The sequence below is a fragment of the Gekko japonicus genome, unplaced genomic scaffold (genome assembly GCF_001447785.1).
Source record: "Gekko japonicus isolate JY-2015 unplaced genomic scaffold, Gekko_japonicus_V1.1 scaffold1351, whole genome shotgun sequence".
NCBI classification, from domain to species: Eukaryota; Metazoa; Chordata; class Lepidosauria; order Squamata; family Gekkonidae; genus Gekko; species Gekko japonicus.
Window position 1 is genome coordinate 30,804 of NW_015173169.1, and position 16,665 is coordinate 47,468.

General features: G+C 39.7%; 1 protein-coding gene across 1 annotated transcript in view; it reads right to left on the bottom strand.

The window, feature by feature from the left end:
* Positions 1–3,381: 3,381 nt before the first annotated feature.
* NCAM2 (neural cell adhesion molecule 2) overlaps positions 3,382–16,665 on the bottom strand; it is a 454,404-nt gene continuing 441,120 nt past the window's right edge. Inside the window, 3 exon segments of the mRNA XM_015422532.1 lie at positions 3,382–3,493; positions 8,059–8,178; positions 13,439–13,643. Of these exon segments, the coding sequence (XP_015278018.1) occupies positions 3,382–3,493; positions 8,059–8,178; positions 13,439–13,643 (437 nt within the window).

Sequence of the window (16,665 nt, forward strand, 5' to 3'; positions counted from 1 at the left end):
TAGATCCAACCTATTGTTAATATATTGGTAAAAATGCACATATATGAAGATGTCATGATGAGTATAGCACAATAAAGCATACAGTATATTTCAAATAAATAGTCAGGAAGAAATGAATAAGGGAATGATCTTATTATAGGATGCTAATCATTCTGATTCATTCACTGAAACAAATATTAACCATTTTGTTAGAGTGCCATTTTGTTTTCCTGATCAACAGTAGTGTTTTAAGTCACCATTTTAGATATAATTTAACTCCTTTCGTAAGTCAATGTAGAGGCCTCTAACATAACAAGCTCCTGATCTATATTTTTAAAAACCTGAACAATCTTAACTTGTCAAGTCAAACTAACAGCCTGAGTTTAAAATACAAAAGGAAAACATCACATACAGTAGGCATTTATTTTAACAAATCAATTTTCAAGTCCATGACGTACGACAGCCATGAATTAACATTAACCTTATCCATCTGTGACTGACAAAAACTTGTCAAAATGACTAAGAAATTATTAAAATCTTGTAGCCTAGCCAGCCAAAAGCCATATACTTCTGCTCCTACAATGTCAGTAATTCTACCCAAGGTTAGCATGGTGCTATGTAGATGAATGAATCTCTTATGCAAATTGAAAACCTGTGGATAATATGGGATTTATATACTGTACTAGGAAGAAGGCCTGTTGAAGCTGTAAATGCAATGGCTGGTAGATTGGCCGTGCGGCTACGGTCCTCATCTCTCCCACCCACTGCTGGTGTCCCCCACCCGCAAGGAACCCGGTTCTGAGAGGGAAGGGGAGGGGGTGTAAGCTGCCTTTCCTCCCACGGGCTTGCTTGGCTTGGCTGTGGGGTGGGCGAGGAACCCGGCTCTGAGAGGGAAGGGGAGGGGTTTTAAGCCGCCTCTCCTCCCACGGGCTTGCTTGGCTTCCCCGAGGCCACGGGGAGGGCAAGGAAGCCAGCTCTGAGAGGTAAGGGGAGGGGGCGTAAACCACCTCTCCTCCCATAGGCTAGCTTGGCTTTCCCATGGGCATCTCCCCCCTCCCCAAGTTCAGTGGGGGGTGCCGCCGGCCCAGTGAGGTTGGGGACAGCGCAGGGAACAGTGGGTGTGGTCGAACCCACCCACCCAGCAGGGCCTGCGGCCTCCCTGGGCCAGGGTGCAGTGGCCCAGGGAAGTGTGGCGCAGCTGTCTCCCCCATCACCGATCTCTGTGGGGGTATGCCGGGAGGCCAGGGATGGTGGGGGTGCAGGGAACGGAGCCATAGGCCGAAATCCCCCCAAGCAGGGCCCGCAGCCCCCCCGGTCCAGGCCACAGTGGGGCAGGGAAGCACTGCGCGGCTCCTTGCAGCCCTCACCTGCTCGTAGGCTAGCCAGGGACGTGAATGGCAGTTGAGGGGGGGAAGTGGGTCGGGGTGGCTGGAGGCATCTGTGCGGCCGGGTGCGGCAGCGGGCAAGTGGGGGCCTGAGTAGACTCCCCCCCCACCTGCCATGGCAGTTGATGGGGAAAGGTGGGTTGGGGCAGCTGGAGGCCTCTGCATGGGTAGGTGAGTGAGGGCCTGAGTAGGCTTGCCCGGCTGCCTGGGGAAAAGGTGACAGAGCGAAGGGCTGGCTGTCCAATTTGCCCAGCCTCGTCCGTCTCCCCACCGGCTGCTCACCGCCTGTTCCAGCTGCGTGCGGGCCAAGGTGGCTAGCCTCATTCCTCCTCCCCAGCCAAAGCCACGCCAGTAGCCTTGAGCGGCAGCTGGCGGGCCAATGGCTGAGGGAGCACATTTATTCTCACCACCCCATAGGACAATGGCCACCCCAAATCCATTTTATTATAAAGAAGAGATTATTCTTTCCTATACCAAAAATGAATTCAAGTGGAACTAGTCTTTTCTAGCAAGCCATATTTAAACCTATTCTTTTCACAAGAGGTGGTAAATATTTGTTAGATTTGGTCTGTTAATCTTTATTTTAATAAGAATTTGAAATTAGTGATGGAGCTACAGAAACAGAAAGGGATATGAAAGGCATAATTTAAACTTCTTAACAATAATAAAAGATAGTTCCAGACATAAGCAGAGAACATGACTGTTTACTTTTTTATGGTTGTTTCCAGTATAAATTATTGGCCATTATTATTTTTAAACTAAAAACAGAAATGACTGTAGAAATTCAGTCAAATTATTTATAATATATATTATACAGTGAATATTTGGGCCTGGATCCAAACACTCATCTGGCTAGTTCTACATGTCTGAATAAGTTTTGGACTTTTAAAATATATATTAGCATCTATGTTACATGACAAATTCTTTTGAAATGCAAGATAATTTCCAAAGCAGGTTGTAATGGGGGGGGGGCAGCTTTTCAAAGGAAAAAAATGAGCAAAGCCATTGGCTGTTCTTATGGTAGCCTTCTGGATCCTGGCATTTGGATAAAGACTTGAGATTCTTTTTTTATATATTGATCAGATGAAAGTAACAGAAGTACAATATTGTGTTTCATGAATACATTGCGACAACTCAACTGAGCCTGCATTTATTGTTGTAAGATTTCCTTTGCAGTTGACTGCTGTGGTCATATTTTAGATTTCTTTTTCACACAAAATATGTATTGACATTTGTAGCTTACACACAATCTTCCAAACATAAATACAAAATATCTGAAAGCACTAGAATTCCGTGGACTTTGATAATTAGGTTGTGATCAACATCTTCATCAAAATAGTTCACCACTTTGTTAAAATCTGTACATCAAACCTATGAACTCTTCATTATATTTGAGAGTTGGTATGAAAGTGCAGGGCTATTACCATGCAGAAGATCAGTCTATTCTTGTGTTAACTGCAGTCTATTCCTGTCTCAACTGTAACCAAGGTCATTATTTAGCCCTTGCCAGCCACATATTCTAATTTCTAATGGAGACTGATATATTATATATAATATATATATTTATATATATTTATATATATTTTCTTTTAAAGGCAACCAAAATCTTTCAAAATTGCAAATACAAACAAATATAAATGTGTATGGCACTTTCTTTCATGGGTTTAACTTCCTTTATAAGAGGTGCAGCTGTCTCATGTAAAGTCTGTGGCTAAGGGTGTGTGTGTGTGTGTATCCTGATGCTTTAGAAATATGCTCTTCATCAATAAAATAAATTACACTATTTATATTGACCAATTTGCCAAACTGAGACCAAGGGACTTATGTCAGCCAGGACCATAGACTAAAACTACAGAAATAAAAGAAATGGACAGCCGGCAGGAGTAGCATGATCTACTTCTTTGCATTCTTCCATTTTAAGTTGCCCAAGAAACTAAAGTGAGTTGTAAAGTTTTGGTCACAGATTAAGTCAAATCCGAATTCTTCTTTTCCCCTTTAGACAGCTGTAGTTGTTGTATTATGCTTTGCTATCATCTTCTTTTGACTGGATGATATCATTAGAAACTTTGATTTCTATAGTATCTGAACTTAACACTTCTTTTCCATTTTCTTCCTTTAATGGCAGTTTTCTGTGAAAAAAAAGAAAAGTCAAAATATTATTTATTAAATACCATGCATTTCAAATACATAGGTTTAGATGATTTTTGTTACTCATTTGTGCCATTTTAGAACAGACATTGTTCTTTGCAGTTATTCAACCCTGACTCCAATCACCTATTATACCTGCGGAGATTGTAAATAGTGTCTACAATATAGTTCTTCAATACCATACGTTCATATCAAGTAATTTATGTGCCATCACTAGTAACAAATGCCACAAGTGCTCCTCCCTCCCCACACACCATTTTATCCATTTAACAAACATAAATTGCTTTAACTCATATAAAACTCTTAATGCCCTCACTCAACCTTAGTCATGCTTCAATAAGATATTTAAGTGTTACCAGTTCTTACATCATGTGGAGATAGGTATACATTCAGTTCCCATGAAAACAATGCAGCATGGATAGATGGCATCCATCCTCAACCCAGGCTAGCCTGATTTCATCAGAATTCGGAAGCTAAGCAGGGTTGACGTTGGTTATTATTTCAGTGGGAGACCTCCGAGAAATACCATGGTCATAACATGGCGGTAGGCCATGGCAAACTACCTCTGAATGTCTTTTGCCTTGAACACCCCACAGGGTTGCCATAAATTAGCTGTGACTTGATGGCACTTTCCACCACCATCCACTGATACACACACCTTAATTCTCATTTTCATATAGTTCTGATTTAGGCCACTGTTTCTTATTGAGAATGGTGATCGCTGCTTTTGTTTATTGATCTCCTATCTTAATAGGGAATAATCCCTTTACAATCTTTCTGATCAGTATAAAAGCTTTCATCCACCACAGTGTATGCTTCATCTTCTCCTAGCACTTCTGCATGTGCAAGATCAATGTTTTTCAAGGAGCCCTTATGAATAAAGATGTGCAAGGCTGCTGAGAGCCACCATGGGTCCCTGGACAAACATTCTACCCGGCCCTCGTATGACCTTGATCCAAACCAAATATCATAACAAATCACTCGGCTTGCTGTTACAGTGAATCTATAGTAATAATAATTGACCTGTCTGTGCAACTGTTATTTATTTAACTTATGTCCCATCTTTCTCCCCAATGAAGACCCAAAGTGGCTTACATCATTCTCCTCACCTCCATTTTATCCTCACAACAACCCTCTGAGGTAGGTTAGACTGAAAGTGTGTGACTGGCCCAAAATCACCCAGCAAGGTTCCATTGCAGAGTGGGGTTTGAACCCAGGTTTCCCATATCCTAGTCCTGCACTTTAACCCTTACATCACGCTGGCAGGCATAACTCAGAGCATAAAGCTAGGAGACTTAAAATTGGCCACCAGCTTCAGGATGATTGTTGGAATTCCAGAGCCAAAATGGAAAGATATGGGAAAATCCTGATCCAAGTGAGACAAACCACCACCACCCTGTGCTATTTGCAATGGAAGCTAAGAGTCTCTGTTTGTGACAGGCATAACTCAGAAAATAATCCTACCATGTTTGAAAACTGGCCACCACCCCCAGAATGACGATGGAAGTTGCAGTGCCAAAAAGAAAAAGGAGTTGAAACACCTTGAACCAGGTTATTTTCATGACAGGCAACATGTAACAAGAGAGCTTTTAAGCAAACTTATCATGTGTCTCTAATACTCAGATCCCCAACCCACCATGGAAAGTTTCTGGGTAACACACTCTTCCAGACCTACCTCACAGTGTTGCTGTGTGGATAAAATGGAGAATATAAAGACAATGCAGATCTGGGTCTCCATTGGGGAGAAAAACTTGGTATGGTATTTTTTATACATCTAATTTTAAAAATGGCATCATTTGTCATATAGCAAAGTAGACTTTACAAAGGGCTTTCAGATCTTCCACCAGCACAATAATGATTAGAGTTGCCAGGTGCCCTCACCATTGTGGCAGGGGGATTTGGGGGGTGTTCCGGGGTTGGGCAGAACATCATGTGTGATGGAAGTGATGTCATTGCACTGGTGACATCGCATGTGACGTTCTGGTTTTTGGACAAAACTCTATGGTTTTTTGCCTTCAAAACCAAAGAGTTTGCCCAAAAACCACAGTGTTGCTGCATGATATCCTCAGCACAGTGACTTCACCTGGAAGTCATGTCATCATGTCAGGGATATCGCACAATGATGTCCCTGTTGGGTGTGGGGTTTCAAAGCCCCAAAACGTGGGGAGAACCCAGCTGGGACCTGGCAACCATAGTAATGATTAACAATCCAGTGCCTGAACTGGAAGTTCTAATTTCTGTTCTGTTGGAAATGTATGTGTTTGCAAGGTCTCAGATTCCAGCCATTATAGGGTTAACTTGTTTACCTTTCTATGCTATTGTCTAGACTGACCTGGAAAGGAAACCTGGCAGACAGCCAATGTGGAAAAAGCCCATGAATCTGAGTGTGCTTACAAACAATGATTGGTTACTGTTTTCAGGTGACTTTCTTTCTAGGGGTCGAGAAGAAGGTGTTTGTCCACCATTGCTTGAGAAGTGTGTGACTATGCTTTGAGCGGTAAACGGGAGAAATGTAGCTCTTAGATGTTTTGTTTATTTGTAGGTTTTCTGTATACCTTTTACCCTTAGAAATAAAGCTTTTTAAACAGAAATAAAGTCTCTTCGTTCAATGAAGCAAGATCCATTGACACTCTGAACAATTAAGCATTTCTGACTATTTTTCCAACATGTTCCACAAGTATAAGCACTTAAACAGATTAATGGTCCATTACTATGCATGCAAAGGGTAGAGGAAGGGGGACACATCCTTTTACTACTTGGTTAGATCATGGGAAAATATTAACACCCCCTCTTCTGATCATAATATTAACAAAGATCTGCTATGGTACTACTATTCCAAGCAGGATAGGGCTGAGAAGGACTTGAGACCAAGAACAGAAAATAAATGGTGGGGGGAGAGACACAGAAACAAAATAGGCAGAGGGATAGAGAAATTGAATGAGAAAAGTGTGGAAAAGAGAAAGATAAATTAAGAAAGAGAGGGAAGGGTTGTTTTATCTTGCTGCAACACCCTAACTAATGTTTTGCAGGATTTGGCTGAGCTGAGAACAAGGAAAGACTAGAAAAAGGCTAAGTTGTTAGCAGGCTGTAGGCTGGCAATTACTATAGCAGCCATCATCATGATGGTTTGTCTTGCTTCTGTGCTGGTTGATGTACTTAGCATAATCTGTTTGGCAAGTTTGCTTCAGTATTGGAGATAGGCAAGTCTAGCCTTCCCTGCAGCTCCTAGTGGCTGTAGCTAGAACTGCATTTTTAAAATAAATGGAAAGACATTCAGCTGGATGCAATGTGACACTGGCTTCAGGAGCCCTCCAGCTTGGGGCCTCTGAATTTTGCCCACCCCACAGTCCCCCCCCCATTGGCAACCCTGCAAATGTGCTAGTGGCAGAGGAAGTGAGCACAACAGAGAAAGTGAGTACTGCACAAGAGGAAAACATCTGTAGCGGCCAGAGAGAAGTATGAGGGTAACAATGTCAAAAGAGCCGAGACAAAGAGTTGTACTAAAACTTTGTCACAGAGTCCCAGATTATGAAAACATATAGAACCATTCCATATACAATGTATGGTAGTTTCAAAAATGGAAAGAAGAGGTTTCTCTACATTGAAATAAAATTAGCTATAAAATATCTAATTTTTTTCCAAGCTGACATCCTACTAAAGTAGGAAAACATGAACAGATCTATTGCTCTGTAGCACTAAGATCCATATGGAAGAATCAAATGAATTTAGGTTTCTACGGAAACATTTTTCCTCAACAAATTTGGTAGCAATTAATACATCTTCCTTAAAACCAGTGGTTTTCAAATCATTAGTGTGACAATTAGTGTAGAACAGAGTGCCCATTTCCTTTATCATATTTTTAAGAAACAAAAATAAATTTGAAATTAACATCATATGTTCCTGTCATTTGTAATTCAGTGCAATAATTTTAATTGCTGTGAAGAAATTCTGGAGAGATAAAAGCTTCTGTAACTGGTGGTGAATTTCTGTGAAGCCAAGAATTTCAATTTGATACAGCTGGTTCCAGCTAGCAAGTTCAGGCTATGAGGATCTCTTGAACAGAAACTGCAGGAATCCCTCTGTAGAGATGAAAACGTTTCACAGAAATCTAACCAGATGAAAGTGCACTCAAACAGTATGTCTGATATGCTTCTCAGAATTAATACATTAGCCTTCGTACTGAGAACCATGACTCCTGGTTTGCACACCCAAAGGACATTTTGACTTGGGTTTTTCAAACAGCAGCCTCCATGTTATGTGGAAAATCTTCTTTGAAGCTGAAGGAGATTCCAAAAGCAGTTTGCAATAAACCATTGGAATCTGAAGTTCAAGGTACAAGAATAAACATTTTATCCTGGAATACCCAGTGCTTTGGGAGCACCTAAAATTGCTCTTTGGTTCTTTGCCATGGTATCATATCACATTGATTAATGTATTATGTAATGTATGACACTTCTTCACTGTTGTTATTTTCTCATTGCAAAGGAAATATACTGATTACAGGTAATAGTAACTTCGGATTTATGAGAACCATCAGAGTACGTACTCCGGTTCTGTTAATGGTGTTGTTTCATTGGGTTCATTTACAGGGCTCCCATCTTCATGACTGGTAATTCTTTCATCCTCTGTTCTCATCTCAACTATTGGTTCTTTTGATCCATCTTTCCTAAAAAATATTTAAAGTTTCTTAGCTTCAGCTACTGTTATCAAAATTAATTACATTATATTAATTACTAGGATTCTGCTTTAATAATAATGAAGAAAAAACAGAAGTATAATTAATTGTGATTAAATACTTTTTCAACAGAATTGTCATTTTCATTTACAACCCTCCCCAAAGTACACTGGAACTAGACATGTTGAAATGATGGTTGTTGAGTTACCATTCATTTTAACACACAACTAACATTTCAAAGTAAATTCCAGAATAAGATTCAAAGTAATGAAATGAGAACTCCCAACATAAATGTATTTTTACCAACAGTGAGGCTAACAAATGCAACCTTCAGATCTGATCTGTTCATTATGGAAACCACAATTTGTATGAATAAATTAAGATATTTCTCTGTTAACCTATAAACTTGTGGTAAGCTCTTCATGACAGTAACAGTTAAAAGAAATTAAAACCCGCTTTGCAATATTGTTTTGTTTCTCTGTTCTAGAGGAGAGCAATTGCAGTGCAACACACAAACTACCACAGAAACAAAAATGAGAACTTCTTTAAGAAAAAAAACTAGTGGTGTGTTCTGAAGAATGTTTTAAAAACGTTTTTAAAAATGTTTTTTGCAAGAGGTTTGCAGTTTTGCTGTACTGCATTTTTTTAAAATTTTCAACACATAAAGGGTTTGAATGTGTTTTCAACACATAAAGGGCTTGCCTTTGAATGATTTTGAATTATTTTCACTGGTGTCTTCATTTTCACATTGGAACACCTCTGTACACTTTCCCTGAGATTCCCAGTTTTGGGGTTGGGTTAGGGTTGCCAGGTCCTTTTCTTCTGTCAGTGGGGGGTTGGAAGGAGCTTCCTGGGAGTAGGGGGGGGCAACATCAACTTCTGTGTGATGTCATCATGCTGGGGACACTGCATCCAGCTATGGCTGCTGAAGGCAGGACTGGCCATCTCCCACTCCCACGTGGGGACTGGCAACCCTAGATTGGGCATGGGGTCATAGAAATATTAACCCAAAATACTTAAGACATTTCTTTTTCTTGATCTCTGTTGTGGAGGAATACTCTCTTTTTTCTCTCTTTATTCATTGGATCAACTCTTTAAAATTCCACAAAATTCAACAGAAAACCAATGGAACCAGGACTGCCATCATGAACATGAGAGGGATGAAATTCCAAGGGCCCTGATCAATGTTTCCTCTAAGCTCCACAGGATTGTGAACAAAAATTCTACCTCATGAATGAAAAAAGCTAGTAGCATTAAAGTTGTGAACAAGTCTACATTTGAATATTAAAAAGTTTTTAGATTATTATTTCCATAACCTTGAAAAAAATCTCAACATAAATTATTTACTGTCAGAACCCTGCCTAACCTAACAAACAGGAAGTTGCTTAAATGTTATCAACCTGCCCAAACTACTTAATTATTCGAATATTTATATCCCACTTTTACTGTGACTCAAGGCAGCTTACAATTCATACTGAAAAGCATAATAGGGGTGTGCAAAAAACAAAAACATTTCCCTGCTCCATTATAGCCTATAGGGACCACTATTTATTTATTTATTTATTTATGTATTTATGTATTTATTTATTTTTGTATTTATAACCTGTCTGCCCCACAAACAAGCTCAGGGCGGCTTACAAGAGGGCAAGATATGCCCATACATAAAAACAGGATAAAAACAGTAAAAACCAACAATATTACAAATAAAGGGCTCGGACCTCCGGTATGGCGCGACGACGGGCAGCAGCTCGGGCTTGAGCTCCGAGCCGCCTGTGCCCTTTTGTTCTTTTTCGGGGGGGCAGCGATGGGGGAGCACGACCTGCAAGCTCGGGAAGAGACTGCAGGAGCAGGGGGCTTCTTGCTGGCCCTCCCCGGACTTTGGCAAAGCGGGGAGGTGTTCCAGAATTGCCCTGAAGCAGGAGCGGGAGAAGGCAAAGAACATGGCTGCCGTGTTCTTTAGAGTCGCCGCCACCTGGACTGTTTTTAAAAAATGTTGTTTGTATTGAAAATATACTTTGCAGCGACAACCCGATATGCTCATGAGGAATGCCCCGGAGAAATATTACACTTTTTGAAGAAGATTCGGCCGTGATAAATTTCTGTGTGGAACTGTGAGTAATAAGCTAAACGGGGTAAGACTTTTTGTTGTGAGTATCAATACCCTTTAAGAAACAGTTCATAAACCTACTTAGGAGTGTGAGAAAAATGTTTTGTGGAAAGGAGGCTATAGAATCAGAAGATATCATGGAAGGAGATTTTCGTGGGAGGAACTTAAAAAATTTTTGGCGGAGGAAATAAAATGAACATTTACAATGACTTGTGAGAAGGCTCTGAGAGAGGTCGTAAAAGAGGTGCTGGAGGGAATAGGAAACAAGGAAGAAAGACATGATACGAAAGGACAAGAGGAAGGGTTGGAGATAGAGAAAGAGAGAGAAGAACAGACTATTCAGCTATCACTGGCAGAGGAAGAAAGGCAGGAAGCAGACACCTTTAAGGATGTTTTGAAAATTCAAAGGAACCCCAAGTTAAAAGTAAGGAAAAAAAGATCATTATTAGACTTGAATAAGAAAGAAAGGGAGAAGGTCACCAGAGGGAAGAAAGCAAAGAAAGAAGTAAAGGACTTTAAGAAGACAGGGCAAACAATTACTGGGAATAATTATGGAGACAAGTTGGAAACGGAAACGGAAATACACGAGTATAAGGACAGACAAATGGTATGGATAATTGTGCTATGAATTACTTGGAGATGAATTTGGCCAAGGGTGTTTGAAACTCTGGATTGTATTGAAGATTGATGGGGTGATTGTAAATTTTTAACATTTGTTTTTCACATTATAATTAAACCTGGAATGAAATTTTTATGAATGGAAAGGGAAAGGGAAAATATTAGGGCATAAGATATAAATTGAATTTAGTAAGGGAAATCTAGTTTGGTTTTGTTTATGTAGACTAGTAAAGGGTAATAAATTAAGTGTTGAAGGAAGGGAGGAGAAAGGGTGTAGTGGAAATTTTGTTTTGAGGAATTTTACTTTGGTTAAACCCAATGGAATATCTGTTTGCCAATTTGAAATGAATTTTGATGCTGATAGATAGGGGTGGAGAGTTAAAAATTGTGTATTTGAAATTTAGATTTGATGATGTTAAATGTAATGTTATGGTTTATGATTAGGTTGATGTCCATATTAGTTTAAAAATGTTGGTATATATGTTTGGGAAGAGGAAAGAGATCCTAGGGTTATAAGGAAAAAATATTATTGGGGAATAGGGTTATATAGGAATTTTGATATTTTGGTCATGATTATATTATTTATATTATTAAGACCCGTGAATAAATCCCGCAATAGTAATTGACATGAGATTTGAGACTTGATAAATAAGAACTAACGATAGGCCGCCATTGCTAAAATCTTTAAATGAGAGTGATTAATAGGAAAATAGTAGATGAATTTGTAAAAAAAAAAAGGAGTATTGATACTTAGATGGGGAAAGGAAGCAATGAAATATGGATAAGATAATTAGTACAAAATATGTTGTGAGAAAGATGAGTGCAATGATGTGAGATAGCAAAACTAAATTTGGACTCTACATAAAGAAAATGCCTTTTTATGATCAACGTGATGTGTTAAGAAAGGATATGAATGTTGTAAGAAGGATATCTTGTGGTCAATGTGAAGTATCTTGAAAGGATATACTTGTTGTGATTTGTGTGTCTGTATGTCTATAAAGCATGAAAACTCAATAAAAATATGTTTAAAAAAATACAAATAAAGTGCTCAAATTTAAACAAGATGGCCATTCATTAGAAGTAAGTGGTTATTCATGGAGGTAGGTAGTGTCCAGTAAATGTTAAACTGTTCGGAGCCAATGGGCCCCATAGTCTATAATGGAGAATTGATCCAGGGCAGTGTTCCCTCTAAGCTGAATTAGTATGATCTAGTTCACAGTTTTGTAGCCTCCAGCTCACACATTTTTGTCTTAGCTCAGGAAGGATGGCTCCAGAGCAAACTAATGCCAGTAGCTCACAAAGTAGAATGTTTGCTCACAAGGCTCCACATCTTAGAGGGAGCATTGATCCAGGGGTATCTCGGGCTTGGGGGCACTGTTTTTTGAGGCAGAGGCACCAAATTTGCAGCATAGCTGCTGGAGCCTCTCCTCAACCCCCCCCCAAGTTTCAAACAGATTGGACCAGGGGGTCCAATTCTATGGGCTCCAGAAGGAGGTGCCCCCATCCTCCATTGTTTCCAATGGAGGAAAAATGTTTGTGAGCTGGAAGCTAAACTCCCTGAGCAGCCAGCTAAAATTTTGTGTGCCAACACCCCCTATCTCAGCTTAGAGGGAATACTGGCCTTGACCACTCTTGAGAGACCTTTGTTTTCATATGATGTTTTGATTGGGTTTGAGTGATGTTGAAGAGGGAAAAATCGAATCTTTATTTGTGAGCTTGTAGTGGCTCTTAGAAGTCTTGATAAGAATAAAAGGAGAAAAAATAGAAGGTTGGATTCAGTGGAGTTGTTTCTGTGGTTGAAAGGACTTCTGCCCATAGAGCATGACTTTCTGGTCTCTCCTGCTGTTTCTGGGGATGTGGAGAGCATTTGGGGCTGCAGTGGGAGGGGGCAGTTAAAAAACCACACTCCATATCCAAAAATCCTTCTACCTCCAGAAATGCTCTACTGGATCCTATCCAGAATGAATACATTATGATGGATCTGGGGAAACTTCTCAACCCCATTCCCCAATTTCATATTTTATTTCCACCAAATTTTGCTACATAAGATGGTCCTGCTACAATCCTGTGAACATTTTCTTGGAAGGCAATTATATGGGCATGTTGACACTTCAGAGTAAACAAGCATGGAATCAGATTGTCTGGCTGTAATCCTTTCTTGTGCGTTTATTTGGAAGTAAATAGCATTGGATTCAGAGGCATTTCCTTCAGAATGCATATGGTTAGGGTTGGTCATCAAGAGTAACAAATACCTCAGTGACTTTTATGGATTTAAGCCAAGCACTTGCATAAGTGCTAGTTTGCTGATTGTTTTAATAAAATCTCAGATAAACCATTGAATCAAAACATGCAATACAAATATTTTGAATACAAAGGTGAAATTTTCTTTCAATAGCAATATTTACATTACATTTGACACCCTGTTTTCTTCCAGTTAGATGATATCTGAAGTATTTCCAATTTAATGCTTGCCCAGCCTTTTTTAAAATAAAAAAATCTCCTTTAAGTATTTTGACTCATACTCACAGATACGCAGCCTTTCCCTCTTCTAGCTCTTTACTCTTTCCACTGGAGCCACTTTTCTTCCCACAGATCCTTCTGGTAATGCACATTAGTAATCCACATTGCCGTACAAAGAAGCAGCTGACATCAGTCACAACCAGGATTAATAAAAGAGCAGCTACACCCAGTCCAATGACTGCACCAAGTCCAAGCCCACTAAAAAGTGTGTCTTGAAAATAAACAAAAAAGAAAATAGGGATCTATAATTAATTGATTCTTATTTACAATTGACAAGTGTAAATATTTTTTTTATTTATTAGCTGCCTTTCTCCCTAATGGACTTCAAGGCAGTTTACAACATAGACAAAATGCATAACATAGAATACATAAAATAGGTAAAAACCCCAACATTTATGTGGCTGACAGATGTTTGTGTGGCTAATGAAAACACTACCTGTATAATATGAATTTAAAGACATTTCTAATAGAGAATTTTTCTTTTAGAGTACAGATTCCTAACATGGGCTTCAAGAATCAGTGGCTGTGTTACAAATGAAAAGAGATGCTAGTCCTATGACCATGATTGTTACAAAATTACTTAAGTTACTTAAATGATGATCAAACATTATAGCTTAAAAGGTGTATTGTTTTCATAAATATTTGATTGATTGTCATAGCATAACATTCAATTTTTGAATGAAATAGTGAAGTTACTCATAAACACTTTTTTAAAATAGCACCATCAGTATTAGTACTTTAAAAAGTTAATTGTGCTGCAATTAAATTGCTTTCTTCTTCCAATATGAGAGTGAAGAACTGAATAAAGTTTTGTTTGAAGTAAAAATACAACAAAATTATCTAAGAAGAGAAACTTTAATCCAGGTTACACATCTATATAACTGGTTTTCTATGTACAAAGTCATAAAATTGACAAGAGTAAATGAAAGTAAAGGGCCCTGTTTGTTAGGAGAATATAGAAAACATCTTTTAAAAGTTATTTTCTTTCAAACCACAATAATATGCAGTTCCTTTTCATCTATTCTATATAGTTTTGTTATGCCACTCAAGGACACAACAATAACACCCAGGGCTAGACTTCTATAAATTGTTCTATGTTTGATTGCCTTCGAAGAAATTCCTAAAATTACTAGAACATGATAGGAAAGAAAATAACATAATAACTCATAGAACCATAGAGTTGAAAGGGACCTCCAGGGTCATCTAGTCCAACCCTGCACAATGCAGGAAATTCACAAATAGCCCCTACCCTACAATAAGATTGTACTGGTTACAAAATAGTTGTCAGTTTGTTTCTGTACCCAGTTTGAAGTGCTGATGATGACCTGTAAAATCCTGAATGGCCTAGACCTGGGGCTCTGAAGGTCCACCTCTACAAATATGACTTAAAAGCATCTGCTGGGTCCCACTGTGAATGTCTGCACTGATAGAGGTGAGATTGGTAGACACATAAGACAGCATTTTTTCATCTGTTGAACCCAGTTTATAGTATTTGCTGCCTGGAGAGGTTCATTTGGCTGTTGTCCTTCTTACCTTTTTATATTTAAAAAAATTCTATACATACATACGAGGGGGGGCACCCACAAGGAACTTGTAAGGAGGGAGCATTCCATTCCCATGCCTTTGCTTCCTCCCTTCCCCCAGACCCTTCTCTGTTACCCTTCTGCTCTCTTTTTCCCACACCCCTACTCTGTCACTCTTGCCCTTTTCTCTCTTCCCCTCCACAGTCTTTCTCTGTCACTCTTCCCTTTATGTTGTGTTCTTATATAAACCGCGAATGCAGTCGGATCCTCACACAGCCATGTGAATGGCTTAAGCTTTGCTCTCTTAGACAATAGCCAGCACAGATCCTACAATGCACCCAATTGGGCGGTCAGGATCCTAGAGTGACCTATGGAATGCAAGTGCACTGTAAATATCCTATCATGTGTGTGTGTGGGTGTTTGGGTGTGGTTCACAGGAATTCCAGGAATTTCCCAACTGGGAGTTGGCATTTCTATTTCCTTCCCACACAACAGCCAACTTACATTTATCTGCCCCCCTGTCTTCAGCTTTCCATCTCCTTTCCCCCTGCAGCTTCTACTGAGGAAAACTATGGCCTTTCTCCATAGTGGGGACTAAAGCAGTTTACATTATTCTCTCCTTTTTATCCACACCACAACCCTACGAGGTAGGTTAGGCTGAACGTATGTGACTGGACCAAAATCACCCAGTGAGCTTCCACAGCAAGATGGGCATCTAAACCTGGGTCTCACAAACCCTACTCTGAAACTCAGAGCATTATACTACACTGACTTTCATAGGGTGGCTGCTGCTGAACAGTAGCAAGCAGTCAGGCCTAGTTGAATCATATAAGTCAGGTGGTATCAAGTCACCCAGAGGATGCTGCTGGGCTTAGGTTTGGTGGCCTCCAGGTGGGACCTGGAGATCCCCCAGAATTACAACTGAACTCCAGACAACAGAGATCTGTCCTCCTGGAGAAAACGGGTGACTGTGTGGCATTATATCCAGCTAAGGCCTCTCCCCTCCCTAACTCTGCACTCCTCAGACTTCACAACAGAATCTCCACAAATTCACTAACATGGGAGTGGGCAATCCTAGTTCCAGGCCTGGCTCCAAACCCCCCCCCCGCTATTTAGTCATTCATACTGCAGAAAGAATCCTCCCCAATCCGACTTTTCCAGTTCTGCTTTTGCTTCCTGTCCTCTTTGTCTCTTTCTCTCTCTGTCTCTTTCTGGCTATCTCAGTTTATCCCTCATTGTCCATGTGGTGGGTTCTGGAGTAGATCCCTGCGGCAGCCATTTCAAAAAGTATTGGAGGGGGGGGAATTCAATCCTCCCTGAGTCCTCTGAGTCTGTAGAAAAACCTGTTAGGGGATGGTGGGCCCCCTATCTGCAGAAAGAAGTATCTACATGCAGAGGGGACTATTAAGAATTAGATATATACGTATCCAAATAAAAAAAGAGAAAAAATATAACAAGAAACAGGATAATCTACAACAAATAATAAAAGGCAAATCATTTACTTTCCCATTCCGTAACATAATAAACAATATTTCTTCAAATCCCCTCCCTCCATTTTTTAGGAATGAGTGAGCCTTTCTTCTTTGGGCTGCCCCTAGTTCTTTTAACTGATAGTTTTTAATTTCACTTGCTACAAAGAGTGCTTAAGTATTCTTAGTTTGATGCATTTTCCTCTATGTTAACAGTTTATCATATTGACATTGCAAGTAT